The sequence below is a fragment of the Pituophis catenifer genome, unplaced genomic scaffold (assembly GCF_029215685.1).
Source record: "Pituophis catenifer annectens isolate HBS135680 unplaced genomic scaffold, rPitCat1.0.hap2 SCAF_14, whole genome shotgun sequence".
Lineage (NCBI taxonomy): Eukaryota > Metazoa > Chordata > Lepidosauria > Squamata > Colubridae > Pituophis > Pituophis catenifer.
The window spans coordinates 23,424,046-23,444,114 of record NW_027256894.1 but is presented as its reverse complement, the minus strand read 5'-3'; the positions used below and the strand labels follow the sequence as shown (position 1 = coordinate 23,444,114).

At 50.1% G+C, this 20,069-nt stretch overlaps 1 protein-coding gene across 3 annotated transcripts in view; it reads right to left on the bottom strand.

The window, feature by feature from the left end:
* Window positions 1–1,222: 1,222 nt before the first annotated feature.
* USP3 (ubiquitin specific peptidase 3) overlaps window positions 1,223–20,069 on the bottom strand; it is a 33,935-nt gene continuing 15,088 nt past the window's right edge. The window contains exons 1-15 of one of the 3 annotated variants that reach the window (XM_070953389.1): window positions 13,670–13,866; window positions 9,427–9,487; window positions 8,528–8,659; window positions 6,694–6,777; window positions 5,898–5,979; window positions 5,111–5,193; window positions 4,730–4,843; window positions 4,150–4,262; window positions 3,474–3,612; window positions 3,071–3,177; window positions 2,877–2,957; window positions 2,654–2,772; window positions 2,128–2,241; window positions 1,962–2,029; window positions 1,223–1,566 (exon numbers count right to left, since the gene is read on the bottom strand). In XM_070953389.1, the coding sequence (XP_070809490.1) occupies window positions 1,401–1,566; window positions 1,962–2,029; window positions 2,128–2,241; window positions 2,654–2,772; window positions 2,877–2,957; window positions 3,071–3,177; window positions 3,474–3,612; window positions 4,150–4,262; window positions 4,730–4,843; window positions 5,111–5,193; window positions 5,898–5,979; window positions 6,694–6,777; window positions 8,528–8,659; window positions 9,427–9,487; window positions 13,670–13,760 (1,554 nt within the window). In that variant the 5' untranslated portion in view covers window positions 13,761–13,866 and the 3' untranslated portion in view covers window positions 1,223–1,400. Of the gene's footprint in view, window positions 1,567–1,961; window positions 2,030–2,127; window positions 2,242–2,653; window positions 2,773–2,876; window positions 2,958–3,070; window positions 3,178–3,473; window positions 3,613–4,149; window positions 4,263–4,729; window positions 4,844–5,110; window positions 5,194–5,897; window positions 5,980–6,693; window positions 6,778–8,527; window positions 8,660–9,426; window positions 9,488–13,669; window positions 13,868–20,069 lie in introns of those variants that run through there. The other 2 variants (XM_070953391.1, XM_070953390.1) reach the window with 2 other exon arrangements.

Genomic DNA, 20,069 nt, shown 5'->3' with positions numbered 1-20,069 from the left:
ATGGGAAGGTGATGTCACAACCGACTCACAAAACGGAATCCAGCTTGGACATTGTGAATCTGGGCTTCCTTTTCTCCTGGACCACCCAATTTTGTTTATACCTGTGTGGGAAGGGGGAGCAAGACTTCCAGGGGGTTCCTACAGCTCTTCTGTGAGTCTGCAGCTCCGGCTCCCTCAGCCAGGGCACTGTGGAAACACCGCCTGCCTCTCAGAGCCCGGATTTTTATGCCAGGGGAGGGGAGGGCCAGCCACGCCTTCTTCCTTGCTGGGGAGGGGGCATGTTCCTGTTCAGCTACTGGCGTATTCCACCTCATGCCCCACCCCCCACGTCCCTTTCGGGCTCCCCTGCCCTGCCCTGCCCTCCTTGAATTGAAGAATTCTGCAGAATTCAAAACTTTACACGTTTGGCTGATTGGAACAAATGCAACCAGGGACTTTCGTTCTTTCCCTCGGGGAAAACCAGCTTTAAAAAAGCCTCTTCCATGCAGGAGTCTCAAGAAAAGCACAGCCTGGAAAGTTATCACCCGTGTCTTCTCTTCCAAAGCTCTTCAGAGTTTCAGGGGCCGAAGATGGCAGTTTCTGCGAGAAAAGCGTAGAATGCTCATCTTCTCGTCTTCTTCCAAATAATCTCAAGCCAGGAGGTCAAAGAGTGACGTTTGCGGAGTGAGTCTAGACACTGCGCCAGCAAAATGAGTAGCTGATCCTGAATTCTGATTTTTGGTACCTTAATTGCAGCAGAATAGTAATTTTCCGTATCCGTATAAAGTATTTTTTAAAAAAGAGTTTCTATTACAAACAACGCAGCCATCTACTGAAGTACAATCTACAGACTAAAAAAACAGCTTTCGGAGAAACAAAAATAGCAGCAGTTACATGGCCTGTTTAATGCAGCCCCATTCAGCCCCTTAAAGAAAGAAGGGGAGACCCCAAAGTCCGTGCCTGTATCCCGTTTGGGCCGGGGGTCAAGTCCTTGATCCTGGGAGACCCACCGAGGCCCTTGCGGCCTTTCCTAACACAGCACCCAGACTCGTGTTCATCAAAAGGATTCAAGTTTCCCTCGTGGAAATAATGTGCCTTTAGAAAGCAAACCAGAACACGGAGACAGGAAAGTCAAACATAAAAGTCGCTCTTGAAACTATGTATAAAATTTGAGTGTAAGCAGCACATCAGTATCTGCAGAGGTTTTGCCTTTTTTTCCGGTATAACTAACCACAAAGTTAGCTTATGTCCATTTTTTAATAAGTCAAATGCTACTACCGACAATGTAATAAAACTAGAACCCACAAAAAAATTTTGAAAAGTGCACAATGAAATCAAGAGTCTCGGATCAAGTATCTGTGGAGAACTGGAAATGTTTTGTCCATTGGACTTGATATGCACAGGGCAGGCAGAGAGAGGCATTAAAGTTTCTCGGATCCAGACTTAGCCTGCCGGTCAACGTAGAAGAGGATGTAGGCCTTGGCTTTCGAGACGGTCTCCTCGTCTGTCAGCGTCACCGTGCTGTCGTTGAAATGGAACCAGCGCCCTTCGTGAGTCGCATACGCCGTGTAATGCCCAGAACCGACCCTGAAAATGCCAGCACCCGAAACGTGAACGGGAGGCCCCTTGGGCTGCGTCCGGATCAAGCGGGCAGCTCGAGAGGGCAGCGGCCAGGCAAAGGCCGCTCACTTTGGCCTCTACACAATGCGGGCCGCTTGCGCCAAGCCCTTCCTCCCCTCCCCAGGAATCAAGGCTCCCACTGGTTGAATCCCGCCAGTTTATTGCCACCTGTTCACAGAGAAAGCCAACCAAGGTGGCCACTCTGGGAAGGGAAGGGAGTCCACAAGGGAAGCCACACCAGTTCTCGCCTGCCCTGCAAGGCCCTCCCTGATGCTTCCCTCTGCCCACCTCCCCGTCATGTGTCAATGCATGCCAGGTTTTAAGAAGTCCAGTCCCCAACCCAGATCCTTCCAAGTACTCACCCTGACCCATGGTGCACAACCACAGCCGCGAGGTCATAGAGGCAACTGTCTGGGCCACTGTTTTCCGGCTGCACAGGGAGGGGCGGGGGGGGGAAGCCAAAGAAACTGAGTGCCCTGAAGCCTTGGCCTGTCCACTCCCTCCTCTACCCAGCCATGGGTGCCCTACCTCCAGCAAGTAGCACTTCATGTCCAGGCCGCGCAGAGGGAACTCAACAAAGGTGTCCACCTTGTTCCTCAGGTAGGCTGTCCAGTGAAAGCGTTTCAGGTGCAGGCAGAGCACCTAGGCATTAAAGGGACACACAGCACAAAAAGGCTCTAAGGACTGTGTTATCAAAACCCTAAAATTAAAGCACGGTTTTGCAGCAGCTCTGGGCACAAGAGCACAGAAACCCATTATTTCTGTGAGAAAGAAAAACAATTTCACAATAACAGCAATTATTTAATATATTTCTACACCCATTCCTATTAAATCTCAAAGCAGCACACAAAAACTCACAGACACACCAATAAAAGTAGTGGAGTAAATGTCCTTTAGATGCCAAGATGTTCATTCGCAGGTTTTATAGGACACCGCATGAAAGCTCAAAAAATGGCTTTCATGCCACAGTCCCTCCACCACCTTCACTAGAAGAAACGGCAGCTTTTCTTTCTCTACAAAGAACATCCCACAATCTTTATCAAGTGGAGCTCACTTTGGGTAGCTTCTGCATCCAGAACTTCTTGGTGGACTTCTGTTTCTTCTTACATTTGTGACACATGTAGAGCTCCGAGTCGTCAAGTTCTTCCAGGTCAGTGAAGCTACGGAGACAATCTAGAGCAACAAAGAGGGTGACTGAGTCCCTGCCCCGAGGCTCTTCGATTAAAAGAAAGAAAGAAGAATCCCAGAGACCAGAGAGCCACTTCCTAAGAACCTACCCCGCAACGTGCAGATTGGTCCATTCTCTTGGTTCTTGTTACGTTTATTCCGGAATTGACTTGGAATATCTAGTGAGAGGTCTAAAAAAACGAAGGTCTCGTGAAAAGTCTAGAAAAGATTCTGGTGTGATCAGAGTTACAAAGGAAAGCATTGCATGAATACTTTCAAGCTGGCATATTTTTAAACCCTTTACCTAGGAATGGATCAAACTTTCTGGATTCAGTTCCACATATCAAGCAGTTGACTTCATTCTGAAGGACGCCTCCGAAGATAGTTGTGACAACGGTAGAAGTGCCATTCCTGAAGGAAAGGCGGGGGGATGGGGGGGGAGGACCGTTAGGACAGCAGGCTCCTCAGAACGGCCTGTGCCCACAATGTCTAATCATTCTATTGTTATTCGGGCATTTCAACTTTGTACAAAGGCAACCCTCAGGGAGAGATGTGGGAGAGGTGTGCCAAGTCCCCCTCCCCGTCCTTTCTACTCAGCAAGGCTGCCCACACAAGTTGCCCTCTGTTGTGGGAGGCAACCACAGCCACCCACTGAAAATGAGCCCAGCCCCAAAGCCCAGCAAAGCCACCAAAGGATTGAGACTTACACGCAGCATCGGCCGCTGGCAGTGTTCTCTTGAACAAGGGCTGGGTGAGGAGCCCCGTTGAAGCCCTCCTGCAGTTCCAGGTGCAGGTGGTCCAAGAGGTAGCGCATGAACTCGTGGGCATCTTGCTGCTGGTACCCCCCTTAACATAAACAAATCCAGGAATCGATAGACTGACCACCATCTCTTATGCGCGCTGCGCACAGGGAAGGTGGGAAGGCCCAGCTCCTGAATGAGAAAGGAGGCCATTTCTTAAATCATCCGACCACATGAAGAGCTTCTAAAGCCCTTCTGGGGAAGTTCTCGGCTATTCAATGGAAGACTCTTTCCAATGTGCAAACTTCAGGGCACTATGAGATAGATATACACCTGTGCCTGAATGCACGTGTGCAGGACAGGGACACACTCTATGTTTGTGTGGGTGTGTGAAGAAACCAAAGCAGCAAAAGAGCTTCTCCAGACTACGCAGAGCTCCGGGATCGGCCGGGATGCTCAGCTGCCCCATGGTCTGCCTCGGCACCCCTCGGCCTCAGAAGCCAGGAGAGCTACTCTCAGCCCTGCTCCTTCCCTTTGGGGCAGAGCAAAGCCTCCCGGCACACGGAGGGGATCCACCTGAAGGCCAAGCCGCCCTCCAAAGAAGGCCGGGGCAAAGCTGCTCCTTGAAACAGGCAGACTTACCTGAAGTTGGGCATGATTTTCCAAACAACGTAAAACAGGGATTCGGGGCTGAAGGCGGTTTGACTTCCCTGCCACAAAGCACAGAGGGTCTTCCGGAATTCTTCCACCAGGGAACTGCCGAAGGAAAGCAACGTTTATTCTTAGAAAGAAAACAAGCTCTAAATGAACCCTCTCCCTACATTACTGGATAACTAACCACTGAGGGGTTTTTTTTTTAACCCTACGTTTTTTTTCTTGCATTCAGTCATGTCAGATTCTCAAAGACTGCTTTGACCAATCCCTGCAGTGTTCTTGGCAAGGTTTCTCTGAAGGGGTTTGCCATCGCCTCCTTCCTAGGGCTGAGAGACAGTGACCGGCCCAAACTCATAGCTTCATGCCCAAAGCAGGATTAGAACTCAAGCTCCTGGTTTGTAGCCTGATGCTTTAACCACTACATCTAACTATCTCTCAGCATACAACCAGGATGCCATTGGTTCCATAATGGAGGGGTCTTTCTCCACTAGTCACTTAAGCACTGCTCGCTCCTTCCGTCTCCAGGACGCAGCCAGGACCCTCCGCTCCCGGGCGGCTCAAGCACTCACACGCTGTTATCTCCTTGGCTCCGCGTGTGGTACGTCCGCCGGCCTGCAGTCTTCCCGTTCCGAAGTTCCACTGCTGGCAGCTCTTTGAAGTAACAGCAGAACTGTGGAATGTTACTGTGGGGAGAAGGAGAGATCAGCCAGATGTGCCGGAAGGGCCACTCGGCCATCAAGAGCTCCCTTCGCCTTCTGTACTCTAAACCTGCAGGTGGCAGTCCTGGAAAGAAGCCTGCATGGCAGGAATAGCCATGCCACACACAGGCAAAAGCAAAGCCTCTGGCATGGACGAGTCCACAGCAAGGAGCCCTCTTGGGGGGCCCAGGAGTCTTGGTGCACATCACCAAGTGCCCCACAGGGGAAGAGCCCCATTCCCAAATGAGATACCTGAGGGACTGAAGGATGGCGTTCATGAAACACGTGTTCCCCAAGTTCCGAAGGCCTGTTGCGCACAAGCTTGTGGGGCTCCCCTGCGAACCAGGAAGATCACTGTGAGTTGACATACAATAAATCCCCAATTTTCTTCAACCTCCTTCTAAAGGGATGTTACACCATGACACAAAACAGACGCCTTAGCCATCTTCTAAAATAATTAGTCTTTCATGACTGTTAGTCAATTACAGAGCACAGAAAAGGATAATTTAAATTCAAACTTTAGATTGTTCATTAACTACCCCTGACATCACACAAAATCAATCAGTACATTCCCATATTCTAGCTTTGCTGAATTCTCTGATGCCAGGAGGAAATTTAGATTCCTCCTCCCCCCGATACACCGCCAGCCGCTCTGCTGGGGACTGTAGGAAGGACCCCCAGCGATGGGCTCCAGCCGGCTGCATGTATGATGGAGGCCTGGACCCCCCACAGCCGGAGTCTCTCTGCTTTCGCTTAGGACGAGGCCACACATGAACTTCAAGGCTGAATTAAAGGGCAACTCATTATCTGGCCTGTTCCAGACTAATATTTTTCTCAGCTGAAAGTGAATTATTCAGAACCTTTGGCATTCAAAATTGGGCACCGAGTGCTGCCAATGCTGAAAACATCACTTGCGGGGCCGATTAAATGTTAAACCCTGAAATGGCTTTTTGGAAAGTATCTTCACTGATCAATGAGATTTACTCCAAAGCTACTCCTTCAAAGTCCGGGGCAGACAGAACAATAAAACCACACTTACATTTACTTTTAATAACTTGCTGTTTACCGAGGCACTTTCAAGCAGCTTTCTTTTCCTATGTCGGTCTACTGTAAAACCTGAGCTGTGGAAGAGAATAAACGGACGATTTAAGACACGTTTAACAATACAAAGAGAGCAAACAAAGCTAGTTACAATATATAGCACTTAAGGCAGGATGGGTTAAATGCATTTTATAATAAAGAAATGTTTTTAAAGGGCCTATTACACCTAGAATGTTCCTTTACCCACAGAGAGATTCATCCTTGTAGTTTCAGAACAAATTTCTGAATTCCCCATTGAACAACCTCAAGCCTGATTTTATTTTCAATTATCAGATTATATCTTCATTAATCTGATGGTCACGCTAAAGTATAACCCAAAGCCTTTGACCTAACATAACTTTTTTTTTACATTGGATTAACCCGTCTCCCACGAGGCCACACCTCTGGGCCTAGAAGGACCATTTCAAACACCAGGTCTCATCTCACCCACCCAGAACCTTACAAAGCTCCTCTATCTGGGGCCGCTTTTCCAGCCAAAGATATTCCACGGAAGAGAAGCTCAGCTCGGCATTCCCTGTGGGGATATCCCAGGCAGAGGCCCAGGTCACAGACGGGAACATCTGCTAGAAAGCAACCGCTGCCTCCATTCATTTCAGGGACACTTCCTAGAACTCTTCTCCCAGACGGCGTCCCATGAAAATTGGATCCATTTGCAATGGATGAAGACAATTTCCAAGGAGAAGCTGCTCAAAAGGAAGCACCTGTCCACCTTCAGGCAAAGAGAGGCGGCTTACTTTTCCAAGTTCTGTAGATGCTCCCGGACTTTCTGCACCAGGCCTAGCTTGGTATCGTTTACCACGAAGTCATCACAGCGATAACTGTGGAGAAAACGTAGAACTATCAAAGAACGGCCACGGCTGGTTCCCTGGCTAGCCTGAGGTTTCTGACCTGCAAATTAAGAGGTGACAGTGAAGAGGACCAGAAGGCAATGGGGACGAGGCCTCCTTCAATGGGGACGAGGCACAAAATGCTGAAACCGTAGAAGGAAACCACCATCGTGTAGGTGTCGCTACCCACCCTCTTCCTCCAGACACTGAGCAGGGCTTCCCCAAATCCCAAATTCTTTTCCAACCAATTCCAACCAACACTGTCAAACTAGTTACTAAGTCTGCATTACTATTAATCTTCTCATCGTTCCTATCACCCATCTCCTCCCACTTATGACTGTATGACTCTAACTTTGTTGCTGGTATCCTTAAGATTTATATTGACTGTTCCCCTATGACTATCATTAAGTGTTGTACCTTATGATTCTTGACGAATGTATCTTTTCTTTTATGTACACCGAGAGCATATGCACCAAGACAAATTCCTTGGATGTCCAATCACACTTGGCCAATAAAGAATCCTACCCTACCCTACCCTACCCTACGATTCCTGGCCAAGCTCAGTCCACAAAAGATCCTGCTTGGTCTTTCTGCCAATATAATATTTTCAGAAACCAAATTGCTCCTTCCTCACAAACAGCCCCAACTGGCAGGTCACTCAGTGATTCATCTGGACTTGGATTTTACTTCCACATTACGGCCAAAATGGTAACTGGACCCCATAAACTGACCGGCTGGATACAGTAATCAAGGCACTGCGGAAGCTGCTCAAGGTGAGCAAGGAAAGGCCAGTGGAGGATTTACAAAATATTTGTAACCAACAAAGATTATGGGATGTGGACAAGAGGCAGAATGTTCTCCCAAGTGTTCCCCTTTTTCTGGTTACTGCCAAGTGTTTTCCTTCTCACTTTTTTTAGCAATGCTTTTTAGACTTGCATCTTTTGATTCCTAATTACAGCCTAAAATAAAGTCTGTCCCACCCTGGAGACCAATACTTTGTAGAGAATAATGAAATGTAGGCAAGAACCCCGTTAATGCAGTTGACCTTTGTAGTCTGTAGTTCACAGAGGCAAATAAAGGCTCTACTTCAGCAACTATGGTGAAGACCTCATCCGTGCCAAGAGCAAGAAACTGCTTCAGCAACAAAGGAACCATCAAAAGTACCGTCAACTGCAAAAACCGAGGCTCAGTTGCTCATTTTAGAAGACTGGAACACTTAAGTAACAAGCAAAGGGTGTGGGGGGGGGAGAGAGAACCCTCTTCACAGTTCTTCAACATACGGGGAATTCCTCTCTTTGCGTGGTTTCCTGAAAGTGGAACTTCTGGCCTCTTCTCTTTATGTTTATGTTTGGTAAACCACCATTTTCTGTTTTAGCCAAACTATAAACTATAAATGAACTTCCTTCTGCAAAGCAGGTCAGACACTGATTGAGCCTTTCCCTCAAAGGCTTCACCTGTCAAACTGACCTTCAGAAAGCTTGCTTGGATGGGCATTTGGGGCCCAGGTTTAAACAAAATAGAATCCCATATGAAGAAGTACAGAATTGGCCCAGACTGTTCCTTAATCCAAACGACATTTAAAATTACTTGCCAAGAGGTTCAAATAAACATACAAAGAAGCAGCAGGGAAAAGCCGGAAGGGGAGGAGGGAGCCGGGAGCCTCTTCAGCCTCCCACGAAGGGGCCCCCCTCTCAATCTCCACACACACCCCTCGATATCAGTGGGGTGGCTGCTGACTTACCAGTAGGTGCTGTAACTACTACAATCCATGCACACCAAGTGCTGAACCTTTTCTTGCTTTTCTGCTTTCTTGTGGTTCATTAACGAAACTTGAGCATCTTCATAATGCTTCTTGGCGTGGCCATTTACATACCTTAAAGGATCGAGAAAGAAACAAAAGTGAGATTTTGGAAGCCTTCCCCACAAAAGTGCCTGCTTTCTCTATCTTGTAAACAAGCTTGAGGGGCAACTGCATTGGCTCCCGTTTAATATTGCCCAATTTCTTTCAGCAGGTTTTGAAAAATAGATTCAAAACACCGCAAGTGTGCATAAATGGTGCCGAGACTGGAAGGGTTCTCCTGTCAGTTTTGTTGGGTTTATATTCCTGCTGCTGGTCCAAACAAAGGGAATTTCAAATATTTTGAGAAAAGTCAATAAATGGTTTTACCTCCCCTGCCATTTTACGTGGCAACGCGAAGTATTTTTTGCCTCAGGATGCCCCCAGGAGCAGGCAAAATGGACTGCTGTTTTTCAGCAGCCACACAAAGCAGCTACAGCAAAAGCGGGACAGCCTCATGGGAACTGGGGACAGATGGCTCTTCCTTGGCCAAACCCTTAAACCCTTCTACCAAATGTGGGCAGCGATATATGTTCTTAAATATGACTGCACCTAATCCTTGTATACCAGACAGCTCTGAAGCAAGGGCCGTGACTACGGATGGATTCTTGACCAGCCTTCCCCAGAGGTGCTTATGGAGCAGCCTGCAGGAGTTGAGTCCAAACAGATGTGGAGGCAACGAAGGAAGGACAGCTGGTCTACACCAATGTTCTTCTCAAGATGTTGTCGTCCCAGGCCATAAAGAAGTGGGGAGACTGTGAAAATAGCACCTCCAGGAAAGGGAGCTTGTGTCCCGCACTCACCTTCCACAGTGGACACTTGAGCAAGTCAGGCAAATCCAGGGACTTTTGTTAGAGCGGCACACTATTGGGGTAAGAAGAAATCAGACAAAAATCAGTCACACAAGACGACATTTCTGCTCTAATGGGGAAAAAACGATCATAGTAAGAACCATGCTACGTGGACTTTAAAATTAAATATTCAATGATTATATAAGCAGGAAGGTGGGATATAAATGTAAGTTTTTCCACATGAAATATTTTCAGTTGCATATTCCCCTCCCTCATCATATTTTAATCACTTGGGTTTGATGCATTTAATGCTCGGTACTATGGTCAAAATAAAACCAACCACATAATCAGCAGTGCAATAGAGTTATAGTGGGTGGATTATGAGTTATTTAGGAAGCTAAACTGAGGAATCAAAGCGATCACCATACCAGATTTACAAGCTGGTCACCAGAGCATATACAAAGTAGAATGACCTTATACCTCATTATGATATCAACAACTGCAGAGCATGAGGCGGATTAATGCACAGCTAATTGGGCAACCAACATATTGAAAGGACAGAGGGAAAAAGCAGCCACGGCCCTTTGGCTACTGTTCACCTGGGGACAGTTCATGAACCATTGGCTAAATCTCACTAAATCCCCAAACAAACCTGCCCCCCCGCCGCCCCCGGCCTTGAATTGTAGCCACCGTCGCTTAAAATCTAAAAAAAAAAAAAAAAAAAAATAGGCTTGACTTTGAACGGTTGAAACCCCCTTGTCTTCTAAAAGTGTGCAGGCGGCCTCCAGCCCCGATGTTAATGGCAATTTGTCAGTTCTTATATATCACCAAACTGTAGTTAAGCTCCATTAACTTGGTGTGCTGGTAAAAGATATAACAGATAGCACTTTTCACAGATGCCTAACTGGTCTTAATTATTCGATTCTCTGTCAGAGAACTTAGCGCAGATATTCTCCAAGGCTGTATGAATTCTCTATGGCAGTAAGTTCTTTTGAAGTGTAAGAACAGTATCAAATACTTGTCTAGGAGGGATGTGGTGAAAAATAAAATCCATGATGGTGTAAGGAAGCCTGGAGTCACATCCTCCTTTTCGGCAACTTCCTGTTAACTGAGTAATTCAGAAAGTATATTTTCTATTGCATAATAGAACAGAAACAATGCCACGATTTCTACAAGACTCCGAAGTGCCCAAATGTGCTTGATGAAGTGCCCCTATTATGTGCAATATCCCTTGTAAAAGGTGAAAATATGCTGTCGTAATGAGCTGCTCCCTCTCCAGGGGAGGAAGCGCAGAAGTGGCAATTCTGAACCAGCCAGAGCAAAACTGCTGGCTTCAAACTCCGATACCCGATGCAGGATTCCCACAGGCTGTGGTGACCCATTCCCTCTCTTCGGAGTTTGGGTACTCAACCTTTGGATTCATCCTGATATCTCAAGCCCTGCCCTTCCCTTAGCCATCACCAAAGCTTTGTTTGGCTTTTGTGCTGGGCAAACAAGAGGGCACAAAATCTGGGCGGCGGCGGCAACTATAACCCTCACTCTGGGTTGTGCTGGCACACATCGAGAAGGAAAGTATGTCCCACTTCCTTGTGCCAGGCCTCTCAAGTATTTCCCCAAGAACACAGCCCCCGGCAGCCACAAAAGAGGAATCCCTACAAGATCCCTTATGCCCTGCCTTCTGCCTCGTCACCACCACCAATGCCACTTCTGCCTCGGAAGGCGGCATGGAGTGGTCAAGCCAGGGTAAAATTGCACATCCCTAGGAGAACGGCATGGCCTATTCACCCATCAAGAGATGCAATCTCAGCTAGGAATGAATCCAGGGTCCAAGGCCTGGGAAAAACACTCCATCTCCTCCTAAGCTTCTCTTTCATTTGCTCCTCACCTGCCTCTTCTGCCCTGAAAAGGAGGAAGACACTGCAGGGTTAGCCAAATTATGAGCAAGTTAGGGTTAGCAAGTTCTTTTTTTTTTTTTTGGGCCTCACAAGACAAGTATTGTGATGCTGCTGAGTGAACTAGGCAACATTAATAGCTGCCAAGAGAGCAATTAAGGTCAATGTGTAACCAAATGAGGGCTACATTCATCCACCTTGTAAAGGAGCCAGGACAAAGGTGAAGGTCAGCTGCTTTCTTATGCCAAATAGAACACATTAAGAAGTCATCCTGAAAACAGCTTAACCTTTGTGGCCAAAAATTTTTACATATGAAACAGCAGTAAGAAATGCCAGTCCTTCCCAAAATCTTTGACAGAGAAGGAACTGGACCCTCTCTGTGTGGTGCTTAGGTCCTTTTACTTTCATCAGTGAAAAATACCTGCAGCTATTGAGGAGATGACGTTTAAGATAGACCAGCAATCTCCAGAATTGGAGACCACCATCAGCTAACACAGTAGTTGTAGATTTTCTTTCTCTGCTATAGGAATACAAACACTAGGCAGGAATACTATAGCCATTACTACTTTTCTAGTTTTGTAAATGAAGGCTGCAACTCTGACCTAAATATGAAATGTCTCTCAGCCAGCAGGATGGAAGGGGGATTTACACTTTCATCTCGGCGGGTAGAAGCACCTGGGTGGCCTTTGCCAGGCTGGGAAGCCCTGCAGGTCTGGCCTGACTAGTTGGCACTGGCTTGGAAGGCAGCGAGGGAAGCACCCTGCTGGAGGGGCGGATTACAGAAAGGCCCGGAAGGTGGCAGCGGCAGTAGAGCTGCCAAGAAAACCACATGGATGTCCATAAAGTCACCCACAGAGGCTTACTTAAAAAAAAAAAAAAAAAAAAAACTTCATCAAAAGCTCATTTCCACAATATCCTGCAGTGGACCCCTCACCACGCCTGGGGCAGGTTTTCACTTGGCAAATGTTAATCAACTTGGAAGATAGCAGACTAGGTTACAAGACAGACAAGCCTTAAGCTACTTCAAGGGACATCATCTTAGCCAGCAATGGGATCATTTAAATCCATCTGTTGACATTTTTTCCAGTGAAGCAAAACCACTCCAACATTTATACAGCAGCAAGACAAGTTTTTTTTTAAAAAAAAAATTCCATAAACTATAATGCAATTCAGCTTCTCCACATTAGGAAAACATCCTTGTCATCAGAGCAAGGAAAACATCCAGGAATTTCACTCATTGAATTCCTTCCTTGCGGAACAAATGAGAAGGTTTTCAAAGAAGAGTTGTGAAATTTCACTTTAAAACTCCCTAAACAGAACGTCATGGCCTTATGCTACAAAACACCACTGAAAGTACACAAACTATTCAACAATTGTTTGGACAGTCCAAAACATATTTAAATAAAATCTTGGATTTTATCTAAATGTTGAATATGCAATTTTTATGATGTATATCTTAATAAGCATTCTCAAAATTGATGGGCTAAGATATTAAGAACGTTGTATTACTTATTCATTACTTGCCTTAATCGCAAGGGACTTTAGGCAGTATACGGGATATAAAGCACAGAAACAAAATACATCACAATACAAAGAACAAGAGTAAACAGCAGCACAACCACTGAAACGAGCTGATTATTTTCACCCTAAGGCCGATTTCTAACAGACAACTATTTTTGGCACAAACTTTTCCTCCAACACGTCTGCTTCACACAAAGCATGGACTTTGCAAACGTTGAACTATTGATTGGTCAAGCTGTGCTTTGCAGCTGCTCCCCCTTACGAGCTCCCTCGGCCCAGAGATCTTTGCCTTAATGCATTTCTTGGGGATTTGCAAGGGAGAAGCCAAGACCTGGTTCGGTTATACCCTCTGCCTGCTTTCCAGTCTGGGAGGAGCCGAAGCGCTTCCCCACCTGCCTAGCGAAGGAAGCCAAGGAAGGGAAGCGCCAGGCAGAGAAGGGCAGGAGGGAGCCTGAGGGCGGCGCTGGCGGAGGAGGAGATCCTGGGCCAAGAAGGACCCTCGGAGCCCGGAGGGGCGGAAGGAAGAGCAGCTGCCGACCAGGGGGAGCCCCGTTTAAGGACCTTAGTCGCCCCCCCCGCCGGTCTAGGCAGAGGCTGAAGCCCCCCCCGCCCCCCAGCGCTGTCGCCGCCCGGGATACGTTGGGCCAGCCCCCCCCCACCGTCTCAGACCGGCCCACCTGGCAGGGCTGTTGTGGTGGCGGGAGGCGGAGGGGGGAGCCCGGCGCCCCGCGAGGCCCTTTGTGACAGCGCCGCCGCCGCCGCCGCTGCCGGGCTGAGGGAGCACGAGGCGCCCCGCAGGGAGGGCGGGCGGGGGGGGCGACGGGCGCGGGAGCCGCACTCACCGCTGCAGCACCAGGAGGAGGGCGAGCCCTGCGGGAACTTGGCCGAGTCGGGCGCGAGGCAGACGCTGCCGCCCAGGTGCGGGCACTCCATGGCGGCGCCGCCGATGCCCGCCGGCCTCCTCCGCTCCTCGCCCTGCGTCGCCCCACGCACGCACGCACGCACGCACGCACCGCGCCTGCGCCGCCCGCGGACACGCCCACCCGCGCGCCGTCTCGCCCGCCGGGTTTTCCGATCGCCACGGCCAAAGGACACGCCCCCCCCGCGCGGCGCCTCCCTTCCGGCCGCGGCCGATCCTCCCGCCGGGTTTTCCGCTCGCCCTCCCATCCATCGGGGCCCGGAGCCTGGCGGGGACAGGCCGAAGGGGGCGGGATCGATTCCGGCTGCGGAGCGAAGGCGAGGGGCGGCCGACGCCTCAACGCCCCCCCCCGCCGCAGCCGCGGGTCCCCTCCCTGTTCCTCCCGCGCCCGGCACGCCACAGGGGCCCTTCCCCCCCCGCCTCCCTCCCTCCCCGCCCCGCATCGCTCAGCGTTCGCTCGGGCGCCGGAATTGCGGGCGCGCCCTCGGCTGGCTTTGTGCCGCGCTCTAGAGGCGGCGGCTGCTGCAGCTCCCGGGTGGCCGCCAGGGGGAGCTCCTGCCTCGCGTGGGGCCCGGCGGTCCGAGCTGCGGTGGCCGCCCCGGGAGTCAGCCTGTCCGCCGCCCGGCAAGGCTCTGCCGGCCCCCGCGGCGTCCCAGGGGAGGCCGCTGCCCCGAGGCCTCTCCCCACGCCGCCCCGGGACCCGCTGCCGACGGCGCCTGGGCGGGGGGAGGGGGCGGCGGCTGGGGCGCCCCCAGTGGCGACGGTCCACAAGAGTCTCTGCCGCAGCAGCGCCCCCTGTGGCCGAAGCAGCCGTCGGGCCGATGCCGGCTTGTCCTTTGTCCCCCCCCCCCCCCCCCGACTCACGCCCTTCGCTCTCCTTGGGACCCTCCGGTGTTTAGCGCGTGTAACGGCGGGCCACGTGCTGCTCCTGCGGCCGCTGGGATTTTGTTTCGAGAAGGCTAAGGCGCTGCTGTTTCAGGCGGCTGGCCAGCCGTCCCGGGGTTTTCCTGGCAGGGTCCGGGTGACCCCCACGGCCAGCCTCGCATTGAAACGCCTCTTGGGCCAAAGACCTGGCCACTCATGACAGTGGCCGAAACCCAACCCTTAAAACGAATAACTCCGTCCACCTTTCTGACCCTCCCTTATTTTCACTCCAGGCTATAAAAAGACGCTTCAAACTTCAGAATTAGTTTCCCTTGTTTATTTTGGAGGAGCCGCCAAAGTTGGTCTCAGGCTGTGGAAATGCCCGCTAAAAACCACACGAAGCGCTGGGTCCCCATTCAGAAGGGTCAGCTTTGCTCGCCCATCAGAGGCCCTTTTCCTGGGCCCAGGTCAGTCCTAAAGCTTGCAGGGTATCCTGATTGTGGTCACTTGTTTAGAGCAATCCCAAAACACCAGGAATCCTTGCAAGGGATCCGCTTGCTGGATCCTTTTAAAAGCCTATCAGAGATAGCATCACCTGAGAAATGGGCAGCCCCAGATCTGAGGGCATCGGGTAAGGGAAGACTGCACTGTTTGAACAGGTGCCAAGTCACATTGCTTGTGCCGTGGGGCAGAATGGGAAGGAAGTATTGGAGGTGAATCTCCAGTCCACAATAAAAAAAAAAATATTACTGCATTGATATAAAAGAATTAACATCCAAATGCCTAAAGCTATCCTCCATCTTCCCCAAGCTTAACCAAACAATGCAAAGAAGGCCCAGGGAAGCGTCAGGCTCGCCCCTCAGCCATGGCCTGATGTCAGTCGGCTCTCAGCCATCCCCCTTAGCATCAGTCAGGGCCAGAGATAAAATGGGAATTGGGTGGAGTCCACAGACCTTCCGTCAGGCTCTTATTTTGAAACAGATGGTTATAGGTGCAGTGGGCAAACGATCCATCACCCCAGACAAAGAAACTACCAAAAAACAGAATTTCTCCCAGGAGGGTCTCACCTACCCATGCTCGGGACAGGGTTCTCCAGCCAGATCCAAAGGAATCCAGGAACCAAGAAATCAACTCAACTGAAACGCTCCTGATCCTTTCCCAGTTGAGATCTGGGGCTCACACACAGTGCCTGCTTTTAATGATTAAAGAAGAATGATTTATTGCTTTTAGTGCTAAAAATGTTGCCCTCTTTTTATGGCATTTCTTGTAATGTCTATGACGACCCTAGGAATAGATTTGACATTGAAGCTAAGATTCTGTGCAGTTCAGAAAACCTCCAAATCCCATTCCTGGCTGACCCTGACCCTCCCAGGAGTCCCCACGTGGCCTATTTTGGATGCAGGTAAGTGCAGGGTGCATGCAGAGGCTTGGGGGGGGGGCAAAAAACGGGCCTACCAGAAGTTCGGGAAGGGCCTCTGGAGCCTGGGGAGGCATTTTCACCCTCCCAGAGGCTCGAGGAAAGTCTGGGGAGGGCAACAACACACACCCCAGCCATGGTGCAGGAAGCCGACTAGGCACGCCCACCATGGCCACGCCCACCCAGCAACCGGACAGAGAACCCCTTGCTAAAATTTTTGAAGCCTTTGTCCAGGAAGGCCTCTGAAAAACCCCTCCTGTAAAGAAGCCCTAAAGATATACCAGAGGCAGCTAATTGCTGTAGGAACCTGATGGCCCTCCTGGATAGGGGTCATGCTTGGCCTCTGCTTTGGGATCAAGCTAAGTGGGAGCCGGGCTTTCCCATGGCCGGCCTTCTTGCACTTGGTGGGGCCTGGAACGCTCCGGCCAGATCACGGAGCTGGCAGATGCCTGGCAGCCAAGGCAGGGAGGGGCCCGGTGGCTTCCTCATAAACGGTCACGGCATCAAGATGGACAGAGGGAGCTTGACCAAAGCCAAAATGAATCAGGTTAAGGGTCAAGAGCAGCTGGACTTAATTACCGACTCATTTGCACTTTAGGAAGGCTTCCTGCATGTCACAGGCTCCGTTGCTGTCGAAGAGACAGAGCAAGGGCACTGCTGAGCGGCTGGGCAGGCGCTCCACATAGGGAGGCTGAAAATCAAGCTCAATATTTAATGCCAGTCCTTCCAAAGCAGCATGTCTCCACCTCAGCCACCTGAAGATACATGGGCTTCACCTCCCAGAGTTCCCCAGCCATCGTGAGGTTGAGAAGCCTGCCTCTAAAGATGCGGAGATGCTTGCAAAGTCTGCGAAGAGGCTCCTCGCTGCTCCTGTGGTTCTCAGAGGGGAGGCCTTTCCTTGTGGTGCCTTCCGGGAGGAAAGAGCCAAGAGAGATCCGGGGCTGAATCATCTACTGATTCAGCCTTGTGATTAACGTGCCGGGTTCCTTCACAGGTGGATTTGCAGCCCTGTTGTGCAACTTTCTCTGGCTCACGCAGAAGGAGCATTTCTCGTTTGTTCAGCTCATGGATTTTCTCTCCTGGCAGGCCTCCAAGTCACGTCCAAGCACCGTGATCTCATTTGAATGACCCCTCTGGTGTGCTGCTCTGGACTCCAGCCTGAATTTCACATGTCTTCCCCATGTATGCTTTCTGATGTCCAACATTTATTCCGGGGATTTTCCACAGAAAATAGAACACAATAGGCAACCTTGACATGTGGGGAAAAGTGGGTCTGCCCACAAAACCCTACCAGTGAAAGCACCCGAGGCCCTCCCCTCAGGAGACCACCAGCTGCATTTGAAAGTTGTTTGTATTATTGTGGTTCTCCCTCTCAGTTTTGGTCTAAGGAGCTCAGGGCAGCCCTCACCCCTCGCGAGGGACCTGTCCGGGGTCAACCAGGGAATGCCATCGCTTGGGAAGGCTTACAGTGAACCCCCATAAATCTCGCTGGATCAGGTCCACGTGGGAAACCAGGAATGGGGGCCAGCGCCTGGTGCAGCCTTTACGTATGGGTCAGCCATCGTCCTCTGAGGCTGACCTTGGGGAGGACAAGAAATTTTCCAAAACTCTTTCTGGCTGCCCAGCAGCTCTTCTCAAAGTCACCTTCACAAAGATTGTGCGCATGGGTGAGATGGAGGTGTGGCAAAAACTTGCAGATACATGCGCATGCCTCTCTGAGGGTGCTGAAGCTGGGACATTTGTGTTACCCTGATCCACTCCCCAGCAATTACGCTGAAGCCTCGGGGCCAGAAGAAAACTCACACGTTTCACCCTGACTTGGGGCCATGAGGAAGCAGGAAAGCCGGCTCAGGCACTGGCACCGGGCCAGCTCGATGGACACTCCTGTCCGGAGAAGCACATTTGTGTCCCTGATTAATGGCTGTTTCTTGTTTCAGCTAATACAGTTTATTTCATTCTTCTGTTTTTCCTTCTTCTTGGTGCCAATAAATCTAGTCATATTGTGGGCATATAAATAAAATAAAGGAAAAAAGGAACCCTTTTCCACTTAAATTCTGAAAATGCAGCCTGGACATCGGTGACTGAATTATACTGAATTTTCTCCCTGCATTGTTTCCCCTCATGGTTCACTCCAAATGGCAAATTGTGAACACTGATAACATCAGCTAGCAAGTCCTCTGGCCGTGCTGGTCAGAATGATGGGAGTTGTAGTCCAGTTCTGGAAAATGACCTGGGGAAGACTACAGGGGACACTGTGCATGAGAGATCAATTTTCACGGATTCCATAAAACGCTCCAGGGAAATTAATTTGCCAAAGAAAGGCATTTGGCATTTTTTGTACTATGTTTTAAAACATTTCCATACTGTTTCCTGTTAAGTATCTCAAACCTATTTACAATCGGGTTTGAGAACAAGCGTAAGAGCTCTGTAAGGAAAACCACTGAACGCAAAACAGGGACAAAATGTAGGTGAAAGAAAGAAGAGTCGCCTTGCCAGGAAGGCTGAGAGGACCGAGGGCCACAGAGCCCGACGGGAGAGTCTGGAAGAGAGCCTTTCAGAAGAATGCTGTGGCAGTGATCTACCAGAGATGCTATTTATTTTGGTCCATAACCAGATAGAGCAGAGCAAATATAAATTAACTGCAGCAGAGAGAGGAAAAACAAACAAATATCCCCAGAGGCTAAGAGGAGGATGAGGATTCGGTCACGTTCAGGAGCCCGTTGCTTTTACACGTTCACAGTGGATACACAGAACTTGGCTAGTTTCTCTTGCTGAAGGTTTTTAAATGTTGTAAGCCACCTTGAGTCACCTTTGTGTGAGTTGGGTGACTAAAAAAATTTGTTTAATAAAATTTATAAAACAGTTCTGGGTCTCCGCCTCCGAGTCCAGGAAAGGGGGCAGCCGGGCAGCCAGAGCGGGCAGTGGGTCAGCAGCCACTCCTGCGCACGGAAACTTTTGGCCCTCTGGAGGTCAGGGTGACTCTAACAGCACCCTGGAAGGGCACCTCAAGTTTCCCAGGTAAGCGCATCTTCTGAAGCAGAAAAAGGGATTGTCCCAAGTGCAGCACCTGGACTGGCCACAGCTGCCTCACAGCCTCTTTGTTTTCGCCCCATTCCTATTCCTGGGAATCTAACACTGCAATTTGATGGTTTTCTGTTTTAATGGTATGTTTGAATAACCGCACTGCTAAATTGCTTCTATTTTCCAGGACACTTTTCCAAATTTGAGTTTGGGTACACAAATAAAACCGGATTGTTGCTGCAAAACTAGTCAGGGACAGAGCAAAAAGAACAGGCACCCATCAGTTGCTGACAGGGACATAAGAGTTCTGGGGAAAAGAGCAGAAAGGGCAGATTCCAGAATAGCAAAGTGGGAGCTGCAGTCGAAAGGCCTGCCAGGCCTGGTCCCAGCACAATGAGAAGCTGAAGGGGGGAGAGAAATGGGTTGGGGTCTTTTGGAGACTTGCGCAGCAATTAAGTGTGAAGAGAACCACAGGCCCTCTGGGCACAAGGCAGCTTTGCTCGCGTGTTGGGATGAAGGGAAAGATCTAGAAGGAAATCTGGGGGAAAAGGCACAGCCTGGGACACAAACGAAAACACCTACAAAACTTTTCCATCCACTGAAACTGCAGACAAGGCAGGGAGCAGCAGGAAGAGCTGCAGGAGACTGAAAGAAAAGCGCAGGGAAATGTACCCCCCCACCCCCATTTGCAGGTGTGCAGGTGGTGTCCCGGGCTGCACATACCCAGCCGGCCAAAAAGCAACGGCTCTTCCCGATGAAGATTCGGATTAGGGACAGCACAACAGGCCCTGAAGTGGCCCAATCTCCGCACAGCTGCCCAGGAAAAGGTGGCACCACGAAAGGAACAGAAATTGGGGGGGGGGGAGGTGGAGGAGGTCCCCGGACGCTGAGCTGGCTCCCCTCCTGGCGCTCCAGGGGTTTGTGGGGCACAAAAGTCCCGTCAATGGCTTGGAATGCGGAGCGGAGCGATCCGTCGGGGAAAGCCCCGAAAGGCAAGGAGGCGAAGGCTGCGGGTGATGGG